The following is a 21850-nucleotide window of genomic DNA, read 5'->3' on the forward strand; positions in this document are numbered from 1 at the left end:
TAACACTGCAATGAAGTTACTGTGAAAAGCCCCTAGCCACCACATTCTGGCGCCTGTTCAGGGACACAGAGGGAGAATTCAGAATGTCCAATTCACCTAACAAGCACGTCTTTTGGAACATATGAGAGGAAACCGGAGCACCCGGAGGAAACCCACGCAGACACAGGGAGAATGTAGAGATTCCGCACAGACAGCGAGCCAAGCCGGGAATCGAACCTGGGACCATGGAGCTGTGAAGCAGCAGTGCTAACCACTGTGCTAACGTGCCACCCACTTTAGGCAGTTCAGAGAGAAAGAGGACTCATAAAGCAGTATGAGTTTGGAGTGAGACAGAAATAAACCATAAAGCAACGGGATTTCAGAGAGAGAGAGATAGAAAGAGAACCCAGAAAGCAACGGGTGTTCGGAAAGAGCGTACCCAAGAAGCAGCAGTACTTCAGAGAGAGAGAGGAAGAGAGACAGTCCATAAAGCAGTGGGAGTTTGGAGAGAGAGAGAGAACTCATACACAGCAGCGCGGAGAGGATATGCCCACAAAGCAGGAGGAGTTCAGAGAGACAGGAAGAACCCATTAATCAGCAGGTGTTCAGAGAGAATCCAGAAAGCAATTTGTCATGAGGATGTCGCTTTAAGAAATGTTTGGCTGCTCATGTTACTGCAGTGATGTCAGAGTGTGGGTGGAGCTGAGCTCAGGTTCTGCTTTTTAGTTTCACTTTTGAGAAAAGCTTGGGTGTGTCTCTCTTTTTGGTTTCGTTTTTCAGTGTGTTGCAGCTGAAGTCAGCCAAATTAGCTGTACTGTTGATCTCTCTGCCATGAAGGACTATCTCTTAATCATTTGGTGAATTCAGAATTATGAATGTTTTCAGTAGTGAATGTAAACTCTGATGTGCTTCTGTTTAAAGGTTTATTAAGTCTTCTGGGTGTTAAAAGGACGGCAAACAGATTACTTAGTGTTGTATTCTTTGAGGGGTGTATTTGATTTACTGGTTGCTAAGATGTTCACTGTTTGTTTTAAAAAGGTTAACTTGAGTTCATAGAATAAACATGATTTTGCTTTAAAAAATACTTTTCCATTTCTGCTCTACCACACCTGTAGAGTGGGTTGTGTGCTCCCCATACAACAATCTATTAAAAGTTGTGGGTCAGGTGAACTCTATGATACACTTTGGGGTTCTCTAAAGCCTGGCCCATAACAATTGGGGGCTCAGGGGGATAAAAGTCTGATCTATTGGATTGGCTTAGTGAACTTAAAGACAATGAGGGGTGAGCATATTGTGGTTACTTTTCAGGTGTGGTATTTAGTTTAAGTGGGGAGTGTGTTGGGGACAAAGACTCTGTCAGAGGCTCAGAAGCTTTTGGGGGTGGAAATGGTCACACTCAGTACCTTACGGACAGAGACTAAAAGCAGACTGTTAGATTTGGCAAAAACATTGCAGTTAACATTACCTGACAAAATGCAAAAAGATGAGGTAATTATGGCGGTGGCTAAGCATTTAAAGTTGCCTGAGATACAGTCTGGCTCATTAGAAATGGCAAAGATCCAGTTGCAGATTAAGCAAATTGAACATGAAAAAGAATTAAAGCAGTTTGAATATGCAATGAGAGAACAAGAAATGGAGAGAGAAGAAAGAAACAAAGAAAGAATAGCCCTAGCAGAACAAAAAGAAAGAGATAGAGAGGAAAGGGAAAAAGAGAAAGAGTTTGAACTTCAGAAAATGGCCATGAAACAGACCAGTTAAAATTGGCAGACGTAAAGGGAAACATATAGTTGGAGGATAGTAATGAGGATAGTGAGAAAGAGCATCATAGTCAAAGGCTTGGTGGGGATCTATTTAAATATGTTAAGACAAGAGGAGAAATCAAAGAGTGAAGATGAAGTGAAAGTGCAATTATCAAAAACGATTATTGATCAGCTGGTTGAAAAAGAACAAGAACAGGTGGAGGATGAAGCAAATATTTTTAGTTTAGGAAAATTGGAAGAGTTACAACAAAAAGATATAGAAATAAAACAGACGTATCAGAAAGCATACACTGAAGAGGAAATCTGAGTGTATACCAGAGTGTTATTACCGTAAAAGTGATGTCTTGATGAGAAAATGGAGACCTTTACATATGCAGGCGGATGAAAAATGGGCAGAAGTATATCAAGTAATATTGCCGGTAGGGTACAGAAAGGAGGTGTTGCGATTTGCACATGAGGTACCAGTGGGAGGTCATTTGGGAATAAGGAAAACTCAAGCTAAAATCCAAAAACATTTTTATTGGCCTTGTAGCCACCTGGGATGGCCACTTCCCGATTACAAAATGGACACTTTGCAAAGATTGCAGGGACAATGGACAATACTGAGAAAACAAGCAGGTTCAGAGTTTGTCTGCATATTGGAGTCGCAGCTCCCAGACAAGACCAAAACTGTAGGCCCATTAGCATACTAATGGCCCATCTCCGGGAACAAAAGAGTAACATTTGAGTAACCGATACTAAGGCAGACACCCCGGCGCCAGAGGAGACCGAAACAAAGCAGGCCAACGGCCACCTAGGACACGCGCAGCCATCAGGGCACCCACCCCTTTATTGGACGAGATCAATATGAATGATCACGAACCGGCCCATTTGATTGGGGCCAAGTTCAAGGCCCACCCAAAAGAGTGCGAAGCCCCTTTGGGTATAAGAAGGAGCCCCCAAGAGAGAATCGTTCTCTTGGACCCGGCTCTCACCGAGGAGAGACCTGTACACCAGCTGCACCAGAAGCAAGCAAGTCCAAGGTCAACGCATGCTACCAGACAGACGACCTCAGCTGTTCCCCTTCACCACTTCGACTCCAACAGCCTCAGAACCGAACAACAGCCATTGTTCCTCTGACTGAGGAAGTATAGGCTTTAGCAGTAGTGATAGTTTAGTAGGTAGTATTTGTGCATGAGTAGATTTAACTGTGTGTGTAAATAAATAAGCATTGACTTTGAACTAACTAACTGGTGTACCGAGTCTTTGATCAGTATTCGGTTTTGAACCTTGTGGCGGTATCGAAAGATACCTGGCGACTCTAGAGCAAACGTAATTAGAATTAAAGAACGCAACCATATTGACCGCCATATTCAGAGCCAACCAAATATAGCAACATTTACTGGCCACCTCTGACGGGACTCGACCTAAAAGTTCCCTAGTCACTCCGAGAATCCAATTGGAAACAGAAAACCACAAGTGTAAGAACGATACTGATCAAACCTCCAAGATTCGGAAGTGTGTTAATGCATGCGTACTAACAGGGATATAAGGTAAACCTGAGAGATTTTGTTGCGTAAAACTGTCGGGAGTTTTGTAGGCCGGAAAATAGCGTAAGCCGTACCTGTGTTTACATCACCACTTTATCACCCCCTGTTCCAAATTCAGTAGAGAACCCAGAGATAGAGAGAAAATGGCAATGAAGGCAATGGTACACCTCATGAATCCCCAGGAATTTGAGGTTGCAGCGACCAGTAGAGTAGGACAGTGTCCCGTATGAGAAGAAGAGATCAGAAAATATCTCAAAGGGAAAGGATGGCCCCTTTGGAGTGAATTCTGCACCAATGACAAAACAGGTCCCGGGAGTATAGGACATACTTGGTGGGAGAACCTGTCAGAGATTCATAAGAAGAGCTTGGGGAAAGCTCGCAAGCCGATGGCAATCGTGTCCTGCTTGGCACAATTGCGAGGCACCGAGGAGGTCATTAGGATGCTCCGTAGAGAGATTGAGGAGAGAGACAGAAATAGTGAGGGAGATGTGAGCAAATTTGAGAAGGAGAATAAGGAGTTAAGAGAACAGTTAGCATTGAGGGACAGAGAGGTGGATGATGCCAAGCTGGCACACCAGTCTTGTCTCGCCCATTTGAGTAGTTTTCAGACCCAGGACGATAAGGCCTACCAGGACACATAACGCGCGGTCTTGGTAAGACAAGAGACGGAGCAACAGGTAGAGCAATTGCAGAAACAGTGCAATGATTTAAAAGCAGCCCTACAAGCGCTCCACACTTCCACGATGGAACAAAGGCAGAGCTCGGCAGATCACGCAAAGTGCCGGAAGCAAATTGCAGAATTGCAATCTCTGCTTTCTGTCCAGAATGGGTTTCAAAGTACGTTTGGACCCCAGTTAGACCAGGAAAACGGCCCCGATTGGCAGGAGTTAAATGAAACTGCCCATAGATACGTACATGGGACATGTACGCAAGAAAAAACACAAAAAAGGAAAGCACCCCAACCCCCGACTGAACAGGCAGAACACACCCCCATGAACCCTGTAACCACACACCGCAGGGCCGCAGCAGAAGGAAACGCAGATTTCCTATGTACAATCCCGTTAAACGTGACCCAATTACAGGACGTGTATGGAAAAATTACACCCTTCCCACATCAGACCCCCACCAGTTTTTCACTAGAGTTAAACAGCAGGCTACCATGTACAGCCTAGACGAAAAGGAGCAAGTGAAGCTCACAGTTTTAAGCCTCGGCTCTTCAGTCGTGGCAGCCCTTCCCGACCCACAGAATGTAGGAGGAGGCACACTCCAAGAAATGCACACAACGATCCTCGATGTGATCGGCTATAACAGAGGAGACCCGTAGAAGGCCTAAACAAGTGTAGGCAAAAGAAAACAGAGCACCCCACAGCGTTTGCTGGACACTTGTGGATACACTTCACCACGGTGTTCGGAGAGTTAGCCTGCGCCCATTTGTCCGTGGATAATATGGCCAAATGGACTCGAATCCTAGTCTCTCATGCGACAGAGGCAGGACAGAGAGCTTGCGCAAATTACGACCCCTCAGACTAGGCCCACAACGAGAAATGGGCTTTGAAAAGATTGTCCTGCGCTTGGGATCAATCCGTCCAAGGCAAAACTGCATTTGCAAAACCAGAGGAAGAGCAGACGGACATGAATCCAGTTCGGATGCACCAGAACCCCGCATGGGTAAATGAGGGCAGGAACAGCCCACCACAACCCAAATCCCAGGAATGCTACAACTGTGGAGAATTAGGACGCTATGCATGAATGTGCAACGCGCCCAAAAAGCAGCAGAGAAACCAACAGACAAGTACCCTAAATAAGAATAGGGCAAAGCCAATCCATAGCGTTAGCGCTCGTTCAGAGAACGCGGACATGAACGGCACCGACTGATGGTGTTCAGGCTCCCCAACTTGGGTCTGCGACACCCTTTGGGACATGTCCGGTCAAGCCGTAGTAGCAGGCAAAGTTCGGGGACACCCCGTAGAATTTCTCTTGGACACAGGAGGGTCCCGCACCACGCTCAATTCCTCCACGATGTTTCAACGAGACACGTGGCCCACGACAGATACCATTACACTCAGCGGTTTGACAGGGCATTTACAGCAGGGACACATCACAGCCCCTGTAGCGATACAAATAGGGAACACTAAAACAAAACACCCCGTAGTTCTGGTCGATCTACCCCAGATAGCTGAACACATCTTAGGAATCGACTTTATGAGCTCCCACAACCTCTCTTTTGATCCGGTTAATAAATGTGTTTGGAGAATGGCAAAGGCAACACGAGCCCCCGCCACGCTCCCAGTTGGAGACTATGAAAACAGAATTAGCGCAGTAGAGACTGCTGGTTCGACCCTCCATTTTCGACCGACAGCTGGCAAATGGACTGGCAAAATGTTCCCGACCCGATTGTCTGGTCCAGTATGGAGATGACTTGCTACTACAGACAGACAAAAAGGGAGAGCAAATTTCACTTCTCGCCGAACTTCTAGGACTCCTAAAACAGATTGGATGTAAAGTCAACCCCAAGAAGGCTCAGATTTTGCAGGAAAAAGTGATTTACTTGGTTATAGTAATCACTCATGGTAAACGCGAGATCGAGCAAAAGAGAATTGACTCGATCGTCAAATTGCCCCTTTCCCATAATGTCTCAGCCTTCTGGTCATTTCTGGGACTGGTTGGCTACTGCAGAAACCATATCGACGGTTTCGCCACAAAAGCAGCACCCCTATCCGACCTTCTCAAGAAACAGGCACCTTGGGAATGGCTTCCACAGCACACGGATGCCGTGGACGCTTTAAAGAGAGCCCACAGCACAGCCCCCGCATTACAGGTCCCAGATCCACTTTCCCCGTACGCAATCAAAGTAGCAAGCACCGACCGAACCCTTTCGGCCGTACTCCTCCAGGAACGCAATGACCAATTACGCCCCATAGCATATGCCTCACGCATGTTAGATTCTGTCAAGCAAGGATTTTCTGCCTGCGAAAGGCACCTGCTCGCAGCTTTTTGGGCAGTACAATGCTTCGCCTACATTACAGGACTCAACCCCATCACCATTCTCACTGAACACACCCCAACACAGCTATTGTTAGACGGCTGACTTAAAGATGGCACAGTCAGGCAAATCCGCACGCCCGTTGGACCCTTCTCTTACAGGGACGGGACATTACAGTTAAAAGAACCAAGACCCACACTTTCCCAACCGACAATTTGCAATATGCAGGTACCCCACATGAGTGTGTGATCATCACCACAAACCATAATTCAGGCCCATTTATACCTAAGTCAGCTCCCAGGAAAGCAGGTAATGCACCCCAGAGACCCCAGCCCACAGACACGTGCGCACCCCTGAAAATGTATGTGGATGGCTCCTCCACAGTTTTGAATGGAAAGAGAATCACCAGTTGCGGCATTTATGTAGAGGACGTGCAGGGACGCGCCCTAGACGAGATTTTATTAAAGTTGCCAGGACATCTAGGCTCGCAGGCAGCAGAACTGGCAGCCATAGCTTACATTGTTGATCACCCTGACTCGTTTCCGACCCCAGCGGACATATATTCGTACAGTTTATATGCCTGCAATAGTTGAACAGAATTCCTACCCTGTGGGAAACTAGAGGATTTGTTTCCGCAGACGGAAAGCCCCTACCCTCAGCCCCATTACTCCGGCATATACTAGAGACAGCTAAAGATAGGAAATATGGTATCATTAAGGTTCGCAGTCATCACCGTTCTTCCACCCCTGGTAACGTTAAAGCAGACGCCCTAGCGAAGGCAGGTTCCAGACATGCTTACTTGGGTTGCTGCTGCTGGTCATCTGTCTTCCCTCTAACGTTCCTCTAGGTAGTCGAGGAATGGCTGCCACCGCCTGGTGAACCCTTGAGCCGATCCTCTCAGGGCAAACTTTATCCGCTCCAGCTTTATGAACCCCGCCATATCGTTTACCCAGGCCTCCAGTCCGGGGGGTTTTGCCTCCTTCCACATGAGTAGAATCCTCGATGCCAGTACCTTTGCCAGCAATTTGGCGTCCACATTCAATAATGAAATAGGTCTATAGGACCCGCACTGCAACGGATCTTTATCCCTCTTCAAAATTAGCGATATCGTCGCCTCCGACATTGTCGGGGGTAGAGTCCCCCCTTCCCTGGCCTCATTGAACATCCTCACCAACAACGGGGCCAACAAGTCCACATACTGTATATAAAATTCCACCGGGAACCCGTCTGGTCCCGGGGCCTTCCCTGCTTGCATGTTCCCAGCCCCTTAATAACCTCGTCCACCCCAATCGGTGCCCCCAGGCCTTCCACCTCCTGCTCCTCCACCCTCGGGAACCTCAATTGGTCCAGGAACTGCCGCATCCCCTCCTCTCCCTCTGGGGGTTGGGACCTATACAGTCCCTCATAAAAGGTCTTGAACACCCCATTTATCTTCCCTGCTCTTCGCACCGTGGCTCCCTTTTCGTCTCTAATTCCCCTATCTCCCTCGCCGCTGTCCTCTTTCGCAACTGATGAGCCAGCAGGCGACTAGCCTTTTCCCCATATTCATACCTCCTCCCCTGTGCCTTCCTCCACAGCACCTCCGCCTTTCTGGTGGTTTGGAGGTCAAACTCCGTCTGGAGTGGTCTCCTCTCCCTGTACAGTGCCTCCTCCGGGGTCTCTGCAAATTCCCTATCCACCCTTAAAATCTCCCCCAGTAATCTTTCCCTTTCCTTGGCCTCTGTTTTCCCTTTGTGGGCCCCAATGGAGATCAGCTCTCCTCTGACCACCGCTTTTAGTGCTTACCATACCACTCCCACACGGACCTCCCCGTCGTCATTGACCTCCAGGTATCTCTCAATACACCCCCACACTCTTCCACACACTCCCTCGTCCGCCATCAATCCCACATCTAATCGCCAGAGTGCTCTCTGCTCCCTTTCCTCTCCTAGTTCCAGGTCCACCCAGTGTGGGGCATGGTCCGAAACCGCTTTGGCTGAATACTCAGCTTCTTCCACCCTTGAGATCAACGACCTTCCCAAAACAAAAAAATCTATCCGTGAGTACACTTTATGGACATGGGAGAATAAGGAGAACTCCCTGGCCTTCGGTCTAAGAAATCGCCATGGATCCACTCCCCCCATTTGGTCCATAAACCGCTTGAGCACCTTGGCCGCTGACGGCCTTCTTCCGGTCTTTGAGCTGGATCTATCTAGCCCCGGGTCCAGCACGGTATTGAAGTCCCCTCCCAATATCAAGTTTCCTACCTCCAGGTCCGGTATACGCCCCAGCATCCGTCTCATAAATCCCGCATCGTCCCAATTCGGGGCATATACATTAACCAACACGACCTCCATTCCCTCCAGCCTGCCACTCACCATTACATATCTACCTCCGCTATCTGCTACGATGTTCTTTGCTTCAAATGCTACCCGTTTCCCCACCAATATGGCCACCCCTCTATTCTTTGCATCTAGTCCTGAGTGGAACACCTGTACCACCCATCCTTTCCTTAACCTAACTTGGTCCGCCACCTTCAGGTGCGTCTCTTGGAGCATAGCCACGTCTGCCCTTAGTCCTTTCAAATGCGCGAGCACTCGGGCCCTTTTAATCGGTCCGTTCAGGCCTCTCACGTTCCACGTGATCAGCCTCACTAGGGGGCTACCTGCCCCCCTCCCGTGTCGACTAGCCATCACCTTCTCTAGGCCAGTCCCATATCCCGCCTCCGCGCTCCCACTCGCTCCCCAAGCGTCGCATTCCATCCCCATCCACCCACTCTTTAGCCATTTCCTTTTTGATTTCCGCAGCAGCAACCCAGTTGTCCCCCCCCCACCCCCCCAGATCCCTTTCTAGCGTAATTGCTCCCCCCATATTACTTCCGTAAGTCAGCTGACTTCAACTGACCCCGGCTACTCCTGCTCACTCCTTGACCACCCCCCGTGTGGGGAACTCCCATCCGCCTTGCGCCTATCTTCCCGCCATAATCTTTCTGGCGCGGGAACATCCCTTTATCTGACCCGCCTCTTGTGGCGCAGCTCCCTTTCCCCTCCCCCTCCCATTCCTCATTCTCCGCCTATGTCCCTTCTTTCCCCCCTCACCAGCGCCCACATTTCCTAGTGTCTCCCCCATCCCAATTTACTTCTCTATTTACATCAACCATAACATTAACAATAACATTCCCTGCAGTATCAGTCCCTCAGTTCCGATCTTTTTCTCCTCTTTAATAAAGGTCCATGCTTCTTCCGCCGTATCGAAATAATGGTGTCTCTCCTGGTACGTGACCCATAGTCGTGCCGGCTGCAGCATCCCGAACTTCACCTTTTTGTGTAACACCTCCTTGGCTCGGTTAAAACTCGCCCTCCTTCTCGCCACCTCCGCACTCCAATCCTGGTACACCCGTACCACTGCATTCTCCCATCTGCTACTCCGTACCTTTTTAGCCCATCTCAGGACCTCTTCTCTATCTTTAAGGCGGTGAAATCGCACGATTGTCGCCCTGGGTGGTTCTCCCGCTTTTGGTCTTCTCGCCGGGATCCGATGTGCCCACTCCACCTCCAAGGGGCCCGCAGGGGCCTCAGCATCCATCAATGAGCTTAGCATCGTACTTACATAAGCTCCACAGTCCGCTCCTTCCACTCCCTCAGGGAGACCCAGTATCCAAAGGTTCTTCCTTCGTGCTCCGTTTTCTAGGGCCTCAATCCTTTCAATACACTTTTTATGGAGTGCCTCATGCGTCTGTGTTTTGACCGCCAGGCCCAGGATCTCGTCCTCATTATCCGTCACCTTCTGCTCCACCACGCGGAGCTCTGTCTCCTGGGTCCTTTGTGCCTCCTTGAGCCCCTCAATTGCCTGTAGCATCGGGGTCAGCACCTCCCTCTTTAGTAGCTCCACACACCGTCTCAAAAATTTGTCTTGCTCGGGCCCCCATGTCGCCTGAGCTTTCTCCGCCGCCATCTTGTGTCTTTTCCCTTTCTGTCCCTTTCGTCGACGATTCCTCGCGCTGCAGCCGCCGCTGCCGATATTTTCCTCCTTCGTTGGGGGGGGGGACTCCCTACTCACTCACCCCACATCGGGTTGCGTCGCCCAAAGATTTCCCATTGGGGCTCTTAAAAGAGCCCGAAGGTCCGTCGGAGCTGGAGCCACCGAAACGTGCGGCTAGCAAGGCATCGCCACAACCGGAAGTGACACAGCACATCTTCACAAGATGGGGCCTCCCGCGCAGTATAGAGTCCGATCAAGGCTCCCATTTTACAGGACGAGTAATGAAGAACGTCCTCACAATTTTCGGAATTAGGCAGAAGTTTCACATAGCATACCAGCCCCAGTCAAGCGGCATTGTAGAGAGGATGAACAGGACTCTAAAAGCCACTCTCAGGAAAATGGTGCAACAGAACAACAGCACCTGGGATTCAGTTCTCCCATTTGCTTTAATGTTCCCAAGAAACACGGTATCCACGTCCACTGGATACACCCCCCACACCCTCATGACCGGACACCCCATGAAAGGGACAGAGTTTTTATTTGGACTGGATTTGGCCAGCCCTACAGTCACCGCCCTCACTCATGAAAATGCTGTACAGCAGCTTATTGAGAATATAAAGGCAGCCCAGCTCGCAGCAGCTGTGAGACTTGGGACCAGGAGGAAACAAAGCAAGGCTTGTTTCGATAAAACGGTACACGCCACCGGGTTTGTAGTAGGGCAGCAAGTGATGCTTTCCCTATACAACCCCAGTTCATTCCTTTCCCCCAAATTTTCCGGACCGTACTCCATTTCGGTCAAAGTAAGCCCCATACAAGATCACATATCCCAACTGCAAGTCTGCGTGGTTTCACATAAACCAGCTTAAGGCTTATGGCTCACAGAACAACCATGCACACCACATCTCGCTACTGCTGCCTCTGGGGGTGGAGTTGAAGATGTGTCTGAGGACGTACATCAAAGCCCCTGACCCAGACCCACCGCCTGACGATTACGGATTAAAACCTAGTAGCTCCAACCTCGACACACGATTCTGGCACCAAGACAATTCGTTCATCCGGGAATGATGAGATGGACCTCAATTTGCCCCAAGCAGCTTTAGCCAAACTACTCCAGTCAAGAGTATGGCAGCCAGGAGAAGATGATGACATAGAGTCTGACTCCCACCAAACAAATCCCTTTGCGACCCTGTTCACTACTGAGCAATGAGGTGTCCACATGATGGCAAAAAGAAACAGATGGAGAGATACGGTGTCCTTTCTGATGGAACCTGCACCATGTTTGTTCGTTTAATGTACATGTTAAATGTTGTTTGAGAATTTAAAAGTTTTCATGGCCCCACGCCACCACTCTTTTAACGCCCACTGGCAGTTAATGGAACAAGTTTGTCAACAGACAACCGGTCAGAGGAACTAGTTTGTCAGCAGACACCACTCATAACTACTGTCCTGATTTGAAGGTAATCACGAGAGGCAGGCCCCACAACGACCACATTCTTACCCGTTCTTGCCAGTTGCTCAGGCAGTGGAGAAACGGCACTGGTCCCCGCCCTGCCTGAGGACCCCCCCCTCTGGTCAGCTACGCTCGGGTAGAGCACAAACGGCACTGATCACTGTCCTACCCGGGGATTCCACCCATTTGTTACCCGACGCTGCCCATACGCCCCCCCATTTTGGCACTTTCAGTTTGAAATTCTTTTGTTTGTTTCTGGCTCTTGGACCCGGTTCTCACCAAGGAGAGACCTGTCCACCAGCTGCACCAGAAGCAAGTAAGTCCAAGGTCAACGCACGCTACCAGACAGACGACCTCACCTGTTTCCCTTCACCACTTCGACCCCAGCAGCCTCAGAACCGAACAACGGCCATTGTTCCTCAGACTGAGTGGGCGCCCGAAGCTAAGTATAGGCTTTAGCAGTAGTGATAGTTTAGTCTGTAGTATTTGTACATGAGTAGATTTAACTGTGTGTGTAAATAAATAAGCATTGAGTCTTTGATCAGTATTCAGTTTTGAACCTTGTGGCGGTATCGAAAGGTACCTGGCGACTCTAGAGAAAACATAATTAGAATTAAGGAAGGCGACCATATTGACCGCCATATTCAGAGCCAACCAAATATAGCAACAGCCTGGACTACATAAAGATGTAGTTAAATTTTGTCAATCATGTCACACATGTCAAGTGATAGGAAAACCTCAAGCAGTGATAAAACCAGCACCCTTAACACCCATTCCAGCATTTGAGGAACCTTTTACAAGGATTCTAATTGATTGCGTAGGACCGTTTCCTAAAACAAGTAGTGGGAATCAACATCTTTTGACTATAATGGATGAGTCTGCTAGGTTTACAGAGGCCATTCCTGTATGTAATATTACAGCTAAAAAGATTGTGGAGGAGTTAACTAAATTCCTTACCAGATATGGACTACGCACAGAAATACAATCGGATCAAGGATCAAATTTTACCTCAAAGTTATTCAACAGTTCTGGATAGCTTAGGAATAAAACAATTTAAATCAACTGCGTACCATCGAGAATCACAGGGAGCGTTAGAAAGGTGGCATCAGACGTTGAGGGCTTATTGTCAAGATTATTCAGAGGATTGGGATAAAGGAATTCCATTCGTACTGTTTGCAATTAGGGATGCACCTAATGAATCAACCAAATTCAGTCCTTTTGAACTAAGTTTTGGTCATGAGGGAAGAGGACCACTTAAATTGATTAAGGAGAAATTGGTGAGTGAGAAATCGGAAATTACATTATTGGATTACGTGTCAAATGTTAGGGAACGATTAAATAGTGCAGGTGAATTGGCTTGACAGCATTTAAAAGTTGCACAAATGTGATGAAACAGGTCACGGACAAGAAATCCAAAGTTCGTAGTTTTGCCAGTGGAGATAAAGTTTTAGGGTCGTTACCAGTGTTAGGGGAGCCTTTAAAAGCTAGGTTTTGAGGACCTTATCAGATTGAAAGGAAATTAAGTGAGGTGAATTATGTGGTAAAAACACCAGATAGAAGGAAGACTCACCGAGTGTGTCATGCGAATATGCTTAAAAGGTACTTTGAAAGGGAAGGAGAGAAAAAAAAAGGAGGAGGTTTTAATGATTCGAACTCAAAGTGACGAACCAAATACAGATGACTGTGAATTTGACATACCTCAAATTAAATTGGAAATTGCAGATGTTCTTAAAAATTGGGATAAATTGTTGAGATATCTTCTGGAGGAAAAACGAACTGACCTGAAAAAGTTATTGATATCACATGGGCAAGTTTGTAGAAATAAATTGGGAAGAACTAATTTTCAGCCAGACATGGACAGAACATTTGAAACATCTGATGGAGTTACTCGATCGACTTCAGGAACCGGGTTTGGTGATAAACCTAGCCAAAAGTGAATTTGGAAAGGCCCAAGTCACTTTCCTTGGCCATACAATCGGACAGGGTCGAATGGTCCCACGGGATGTGAAAACAAATGTTATTGGGGAGTTTCCGATACCCTCGACATGACCGGAAATAATGCAATTTCTTGGTATGAGTGGATTTTACCGGAAATTTGTACCCAATTTTAGCAGTGTGGTCACTCCACTGACGGACTTGCTCAAGAAGCATAACAACTTCCAGTGGACAGCGGAGTGTCAACAGGCATTTGATGGCCTGAAGGCTGTGTTAGCCACTGCTCCTGTGTTAGCCATCCCAAATTATACAAAACCATTCAAAGTGGCGGTTGATGCGAGTGCTGTGGGTGTAGGTGCGGTGCTTCTACAAGACGACGACGAAGTTGCTAGAGCGGTCTGTTGGTTGTTTTTCAAAGAAATTGAATTCTCACCAGAAAAAGTATTCCACGATTTGAGAAGGAGACTTTGAGTTTGGTGCTGGCTTTGCAACATTTTCATATTTATGTAACCAGCAATCCGACTGACACCATTATATATACTGATCATAATCCGTTGGCATTTTCGGAGCGATTCCGGACTAACAATGCAAGGCTGTTTCGCTGGAGTTTACTGTGGAGTTACATGTGGCAGGACGAGAAAACGTGATAGCCGATGCTTTGGCATGAATGTGATGAACGGAAGCAATTTCAGTTGGAGGAAGAAGAACAAAAGAAAATGGACTATGTTATTATACCTGTTTGTGTGCGTTGTTTTTTGAAACAATAAAGTATATTTACTGTGTGCATTCCTTAAAGAATAGTGAAAAGGTGAAAAATGAAACCATCTTGAAGTTGATTGTTTATTTTTGTTTCCTGGGGGGACGTGTCATGAGAATGTCGCTTTAAGAAATGTTTGGCTGCTCATGTTACTAGAGTGATGTCAGAGTGTGGGTGGAGCTGAGCTCAGGTTCTGCTTTTTAGTTTCACTTTGAGAAAAGCTTGGGTGTGTCTGTCTTTTTGGTTTTGTTTTTCAGTGTGTTGCAGCTGAAGTCAGAAAAAGCAGCTGTACTGTTGAGGTCTCTGCCATGAAGGACTATCTCTTAATCATTTGGTGAATTCAGAATTATAAATGTTTTCAGTAGTGAATGTAAACTCTGATGTGCTTCTGTTTAAAGGTTTGTTAAGTCTTCTGGGTGTTAAAAGGACAGCATACAGATTACTTAGTGTTGTATTCTTTGGGGGGGTGTATTTGATTTACTGGTTGCTAAGATGTTCACTGTTTGTTTTAGAAAGGTTAACTTGAGTTCATAGAATAAACATTGTTTTGCTTTAAAAAATACTTTTCCATTTCTGCTGTACCACACCTGTAGAGTGGGCCGTGTGCTCCCCATACCACAATCTATTAAAAGTTGTGGGTCAGGTGAACTCCATGATACACTTTGGGGTTCTCTAAACTCTGGCCCATAACAAATTGGCGTTCAGCGAGAGAAAGAGCCCATAAAGCAGCATGAGTTCAGAGAGAGCATGCCCATAAAGCAGCAGGAGTTCAGAGAGAGAGAGAGTCTATAAAGCAGTAGGGGTTCAGAGAGAGGGAGAGAGGGGCCTTAAAGCAGTGGGTGTCAGGAAAGAGAAAGACCCTAAAGTAGTTGCCTTCGGAGAGAGATCATGAAAGATTTGTGTTTGGAGAGAGAGCCCATAAAGCAGATGGATTTCATAGAGAGAGAGCGAGAGAGAGCCATTAAAGTAATGAGAATTTGGAGATACAGCCCTGAAACCAATGGGGATTTAGCGAGAGAGCACCCATAAAGCAATGCGAGTTTGGAGATAGAGGGAAAGGGAGCACAGAAAATGATTATTTCATAGAATTTACAGTGCAGAAGGAGGCCATTTGACCCATCGAGTCTGCACTAGGTCTTGGAAAGAGCACCCTACCCAAGGTCCATACCTCCACCCTATCCCCATAACCCAGTAACCGCACCCAACACTAAGGGCAATTTTGGACACTAAGGGCAATTTATCATGGCCAATCCACCTAACCTACACATCTTTGGACTGTGGGAGGAAACCGGAGCACCCGGAAGAAACCCACGCACACATGGGGATGATATGCAGACTCCACACAGACAGTGACCCAAGCCGGAATCGAACCTGGGACCCTGGAGCTGTGAAGCAATTGCGGTATCCACAATGCTACCGTGCTGTCCTTTCCAAAACAGTGCGGTTTTGGAGAGAGAGAGCCCTTAAAGCAGCACAAGTTCAGAGAGAGAGAGAACTCATTAAGCAATGGAAGTTTGGAGAGGGAGAACCCTTAAAGCAATGAGGGTTTGGAGTGAGAGCGAAAGAACCATTAAATCAGTGGGAGTTCAGAGAGGGAGCACCCATAAAACAGCAGGAACTCAGAGATAGGCAGTGCCCATAAAGCAGTGAGAGTATGGAGAGAGAGAGCCCATAATGCAGCAGGAATTCGGAGATAGAGAGAGCCCATAAAGCAGATGGAATGCAGAGATAGAGAGAGCCCATAAAGCAGCAGGGGCTCAGAGAGAGAGAGAGAAAAGGGAGGGGAGCCCTTAAAGCAGCAGGAGTTCAGAGAGAGAGAGAGAAAGCCCTTAAAGCAATGAAAGTTCACAGAGAGAGAACCCTTAAAACAGTGAAAGTTCAGAGTGAGGAAATACCAGAGGACTGGAGAATTGTGAATGTTACATCCTTGTTCAAAAAGGACGGCAAGGATAAAGCTATTGGAAATTGGGCCATAATCAATAGTCACTTAGACAACTGCAGGATAATTAAGGAAAGCCAGCATGGATTCATTAAGGGAAAATCATGTTTAACTAATTTGTTGGAATTTTTTATGGAGGTAACAGAGAAGGTTGATAAGAGCAACATTGTTGATGAGGTGTACATGGAGATTCAAAACAGACATGTGAACAAAGATCTCGCTCATGGGATGAAAGGGAAAGTAGGCACTCGGATAAGAAATTGACTGAGTGACAGGAAACAGAGAGTGGTGATAAATGATTGTTTTTCAGATTGGGGGAAGGTTAGCGCAGTGCAATTTCCTAGTGATTAGTATTGGGACCCTTGCTCCTCCTGATATATATTAATGACCTAGATTGTGGTGCCTGGAGCATGATTTTAAAATTTGCAGATGATATGAACATTGAAAATGATGTCAACTATAATGCGAATAGGCTTGAACTTCTGAAGGACATAGACATGTTGACGGATTGGGCAGACAAGTAGCTGATGAACTTCAATGCAGAGAAGTGTGAGGTGATTCATTTTAGCAGGAAGAACATGGAAAGCGTATAAAATAAAGGGAGAAACTCTAAAGGAGGTTTGGGAACAGAAGAACTTCAGTGTACATGTACATAATTCACTAAAGATGGCAGGGCCTGTTGAGTGAGCAGTTAAAGCACAGAGTGCCTTAGGCTTTATTAATAGGCATATTGAGTACAAGAGTAAGAAGGTCATGTTAAACTAGTATAAGACACTAGTTAGGGGTCACCTGGAGCATTGCGTCCAGTTCTGGGTGCCATACTTAAAGAAAGATGTGAAGACATTGGAGAGAGTATAAAGGAGATTCACAGGAATGATTCCAGGGAAAAATAACTGAAGCAATGAGGATAGATTGGAGAGGTTGGGACTGTTTTCCATGGAGAAAGGAAAGCTGAGAGGAGACTTGATAGGAGCATTCGAGATCCTGAGATGTATGGCCAGGGTAAATAGTGAGAAACCTATCCCACTCAAGAGAATATCAAAAACTAAAGGGCATGGATTCAAAGTAATTGGCGAAAGGGGTAAAAGTGATGTGAGGATTTTTTTTTGTAGGGGTCCTATGAGTCATTATCCTTTATGTCCTTGTCCAGTCTGGCTTCGATGTGACTCCAATTCCATAATAATGTGGGCAATTAATAACTGTCCTCCAAAGAGGTCGCGGGTGCTGCAATGCAGTGGGTCAAGAAGCAACTCCACCACCACCTTCTCAAGGATAATTAGGGATGGCTTTGACAGCCATGCCCATATCCTGAGAATGAATAACAGAAGTTGTTTCAAATTTTCAAGCACAAATCGGTTCTATTGATGGCACACACCACGATGCCCGCTGCACAGTGTACATAATCTTCCTATCCACGCAGATAGAGGTTACTTGGTGGTACAGAACTTGAAAATTGCTGAAAAATGAGACATGCTTCAACTTACACTCAGGACAACCGCAAGAATGCCAAATTTCAAAGGTTCATGACAATTCATAGTGCAGGAGAAAAGGGGTGCTGATTAAACAGAAAGCAAACAGCGCAGTACTTTGACCTCATACCTCAGCCATCCATTCTTTGAAGGATCTTTCCCATTTTCCTGGTTTCTCTAGGTGTAGATAAGTGTCAAAAAGAATAAGGTAAAAATACCTCTCCAAGTACTGTAGGCTACATAAGTGTAAGCTTGCAGCAATGTCTTTATTCTTTGCCCCTTTCGACTGAAATGAATGAAACAAATAATGTTTTAAGAAGTTAGCAATGTTGATCAATACATGTTGCAGAATCAATATTCAACTTTGTACCATTTGTATTAATGCCAAACCTCGTTTGTGGAGTTGCTCATGTGGATTCAAAAGTTACAATGTCACAAGAAGGCACTGGGGTATGGGGGAGGGTGCACAATCCACTTAAAGGGCAGAATTGCAAGTGTAGAGGGGGGAGGGGTGGTCATAAAATTGAGTACGATGGTGGGCAACACCATGCTCTATTGGTATTTTACCAGTGTCGGGATGGGTGTCCGGCAGCCCACCTGTCCTTGAGCCAATATGGCCCTAAGTGGCCAATGACTGACCACTTAAAGGTGCCCCCCAAATCCTCTGGTCCCCGTTGAGGGGGTGTCCAAACCACATGGCAAGACCGCCAGGTAAACCTTGGCATAGCCTGGCTGCAGGTTCATTGAGGTGGGTGTAAGACCCCTGTTGTTCAGGCAACATGTGCCCAGCAGAGCACCAACCATGAAAAAGGGCTACTCCTGCATGAACAGCTCCTACAGAGGAGATTGAAATCATCTTTAACAGCATCTTCCCAGTGATTAACCCGATCACAGTAATTTGTGGAGATTGATTGCAATGATTAGTCAACAGCATCATTCACATTGTATTGTGTGATTACCAGAATTTTAGAAGGTGAACAAAGTGAATCTTTATTCCTAGATCCCTAAAAGCAATTCTTTTTCAAAACATCAGCACAACTCAAAGTGGATAATCTTGATGGCATGCACTGTGGGATGTCACAGAAGAGACAATAGATGCTCTGAGCGCAATTTGTCAATCTTACGATAGCCAAGCTGTGTCAGGAGACTGGAGGGAAGGCCACCTTGCTAATGTTCCACCTTTTCCCATGAAGAGGGAGCAGGATAACGTGGATATTTATAGTGAACAATTAGAATCGATCTTTTTTTCAAGAAAGGACAGATTGGATAGATGAAGGGAAGGCGATAGATATGGTAAACATTTATTTTCAGAAGTATTTTAAGTGGGTGTTTCCAGCCCCTGCAGTTCCCTTACCCAATCCATTTACTTGAGGGTCAAAGCAATGTAACAGAGGTTCAAATTCGTACCCCCTTTTGTTCCCGCCACCCTATTGGCTTTATTCAAATATAGACCAAGGCTCAATTTTGGAGAAACCTCAGGCCTCACCATCCAGATGCAGGGAATGTCTCCCACATCTGCAAAATGTGGGCATGTTCAAATTTCTGGGCTGTCAACTAAAGTTCATGCAAACATAAGTTTTAGGTGCAACTGAATTTTTCACTTGCAGGTCCCCCTACCTGACTTGCTACAATCTGGGGTTTTCAAGCTCCTATATTTTTATTCAACATTAATGTGACTCCTCATATTTCTTCTTGGATGTTGACCACTCTAACATGGGTGGTGTGCACTCCCTTCTGGAAACAAGCCAAGGAAGTTACATCTGCATTGTAAGCACTGACAGGCTTCAGTTAATTAAGTTACAGAAGATAAGTTGTTCACATCGGCGTCAAGGAGTTATGGGAGGCACACAGGAAAGTGGAATTGAGGCCATATTCAGATTAGTCATGATCTTATCGAATGGCAGGCTCGAGAGGAAGAACGTCCTACTCCTGCTTCTAATTCTTGTGCTCCCACGCTATTCCCATATCCCTTAATCCCCTCAGTGTCCAAAAGTCTATCAATATACTCAATGATTGGACATCTACAGCCCTTTGGGATAGGGAATTCAAAAGATTCACAATCCTTTCTGTGAAGAAATTTCTCCTCATCTCATGGTCGATCCCTTATTCTGAGACAGTCTTCTAATTCTAAACCCTCAGGAAATCAGTCTAGTGTAGGTAGGGAGACCAAAACTGCACACATTGCTCCAACACCGCAGCAATGCCCAATACAATTACAGTAAAATGTCTTCATTTATATACAATGATGACTAAGATACAATGGGTTGGATTCTCCGTCCCGCCGGGCCAGATTTCTGGTTCAGCACGCCAGCGGGATGCTCCATTTCGCCGGCTGGTCAATGGGGTTTCCCATTATGGGGCAGCCCCACGCCGTTGGGAAACCCCCGGGCTGCTGGCAAAATGGAGCATCCCGACGGCGGAGAATCCAGCCCAATTTGTTTCCTAATTGTTTGCTGTGCTTGCATGTTGACTTCCTGCAATTCACATTCAATGACACCAGGTCACTCTGGATATCAATATCTCACAGTCTCTCGCCAGTTAAAAATGCCCTGCTTCTCTACTCTTCCTTCCAAGGTGGAAAATGTCATCCCCTCACCCAATGACTTGTTTCCTTTTAATAAAGGTAAAGTAATAGAAATCTGAACAGAAAATGCCAAATAATCACTGTAAAATTTGCCTTTACCCAGCCCTTTACAATGAGAGTGGAGCACAAGTGGAGATGGTGAGGCCTGACAGTAATAGGAACAAGTGCAAATTTGGGAATTTGGCACAGGTGGAAATTTGGTGCAGAGGGGGAAGGAGGTGTTGTTTTTTCTACCTTTCCTCAGCCTCCAGTAGCGCCGATGAGTGTTCAACGGAATTAATTAGCTGAGCAGGTATGTGAATGGTTGGTGAGTTTTAAGATTTTATCTCCCTAAATGGGGGCAATTGTTCTTGTACTAATCTTTACTGTCACAAGTAGGCTTACATTAACACTGCAATGAAGTTACTGTGAAAAGCCCCTAGTCGCCACACTCCGGTGCCTGTTCGGGTACACAGAGGGAGAATTCAGAATGTCCAATTCACCTAACAGCACGTCTTTGGAACTCACTGGAGCATGGGAGGAAAATGGAACACCCGGAGGAAACCCACGCAGACACAGGGAGAACGTGCAAACTCCGTACAGACAGTGACCCAAGTTGGGAATCGTTAAAACCAGTACAAGAGAGATATAAGAATTGTATTAGATTTATAGCTTAATCAGTTAACTATTTAATATAACTACAGGTAATAGTTGTGTGATATTTTGAAACTGAAACATAAATGGTTAAAAAAACACACACAATTAAGATACAAGGACAGATGATGTACCGCAGCTATAACATCTGGGTGCTGGTGTGTGATCCAGGGTAAGCACATCTACAGTAAATTTCTGCAGATTATAGAAATTCAGCTCAGGGTTGATAAGCTAGATTCTGAGCTTGAGACACTATGTTGCATCAGAGAGGGTTACCTAGGCACCTTGTTGTAGGGGACAGTCACTACGCTTAGGGTAGGTTCTTCTTATTTGGTCCATGGTCAGGTTCAGGAGGATGTGGCATCTGAGGCAGATGTGGGAACACAGAAGGTAGCAATGTAGGAGCCTCAGGCCTGTAATAGCCCAATAGGTATGACGTTCTTGAAGTATGTGTGGCCGAGAGCATGGACTGCAGAGATGATAAACAAACCAACTACTACACCGTGGAGCAGGGAATTATTCAAGTGGGGGAGTAAAATGGAATGTGTTTAATAGGGGATTGTATAGAAGAGAGCAGAGAGCATGTCAAAAGCAGCACCATGCAGACCTAAAAAGGATGTGTCAACCTGGTGATGTTACAGCACAGGATTACTTGTGTGCCAAACAGCCTAAACTGCCAATGATAGACAGAGTTAAATTCCACAGCCACCACATGAAAAAATGAATGGAAATCACTTATTGTCACAAGTAGGCTTCAAATGAAGTTACTGTGAAAAGCCCCTAGTCGCCGCATTCCGGCGCCTGTTCGGGGAGGCTGTTACGGGAATTGAACCGTGCTGCTGGCCTGCCTTGGTCTGCTTTCAAAGCCAGCG

General features: G+C 46.4%; 1 protein-coding gene across 1 annotated transcript in view; it reads right to left on the reverse strand.

The window, feature by feature from the left end:
* LOC140430140 (paladin-like) overlaps positions 1-21850 on the reverse strand; it is a 157878-nt gene that overhangs the window by 10884 nt on the left and 125144 nt on the right. The window contains exon 15 of the mRNA XM_072517649.1: positions 17892-18047. Within this exon, the coding sequence (XP_072373750.1) occupies positions 17892-18047 (156 nt within the window). The remainder of the gene's footprint in view (positions 1-17891; positions 18048-21850) is intronic.

This window comes from Scyliorhinus torazame, chromosome 9, assembly GCF_047496885.1.
Source record: "Scyliorhinus torazame isolate Kashiwa2021f chromosome 9, sScyTor2.1, whole genome shotgun sequence".
In the NCBI taxonomy this organism is placed as follows: Eukaryota; Metazoa; Chordata; class Chondrichthyes; order Carcharhiniformes; family Scyliorhinidae; genus Scyliorhinus; species Scyliorhinus torazame.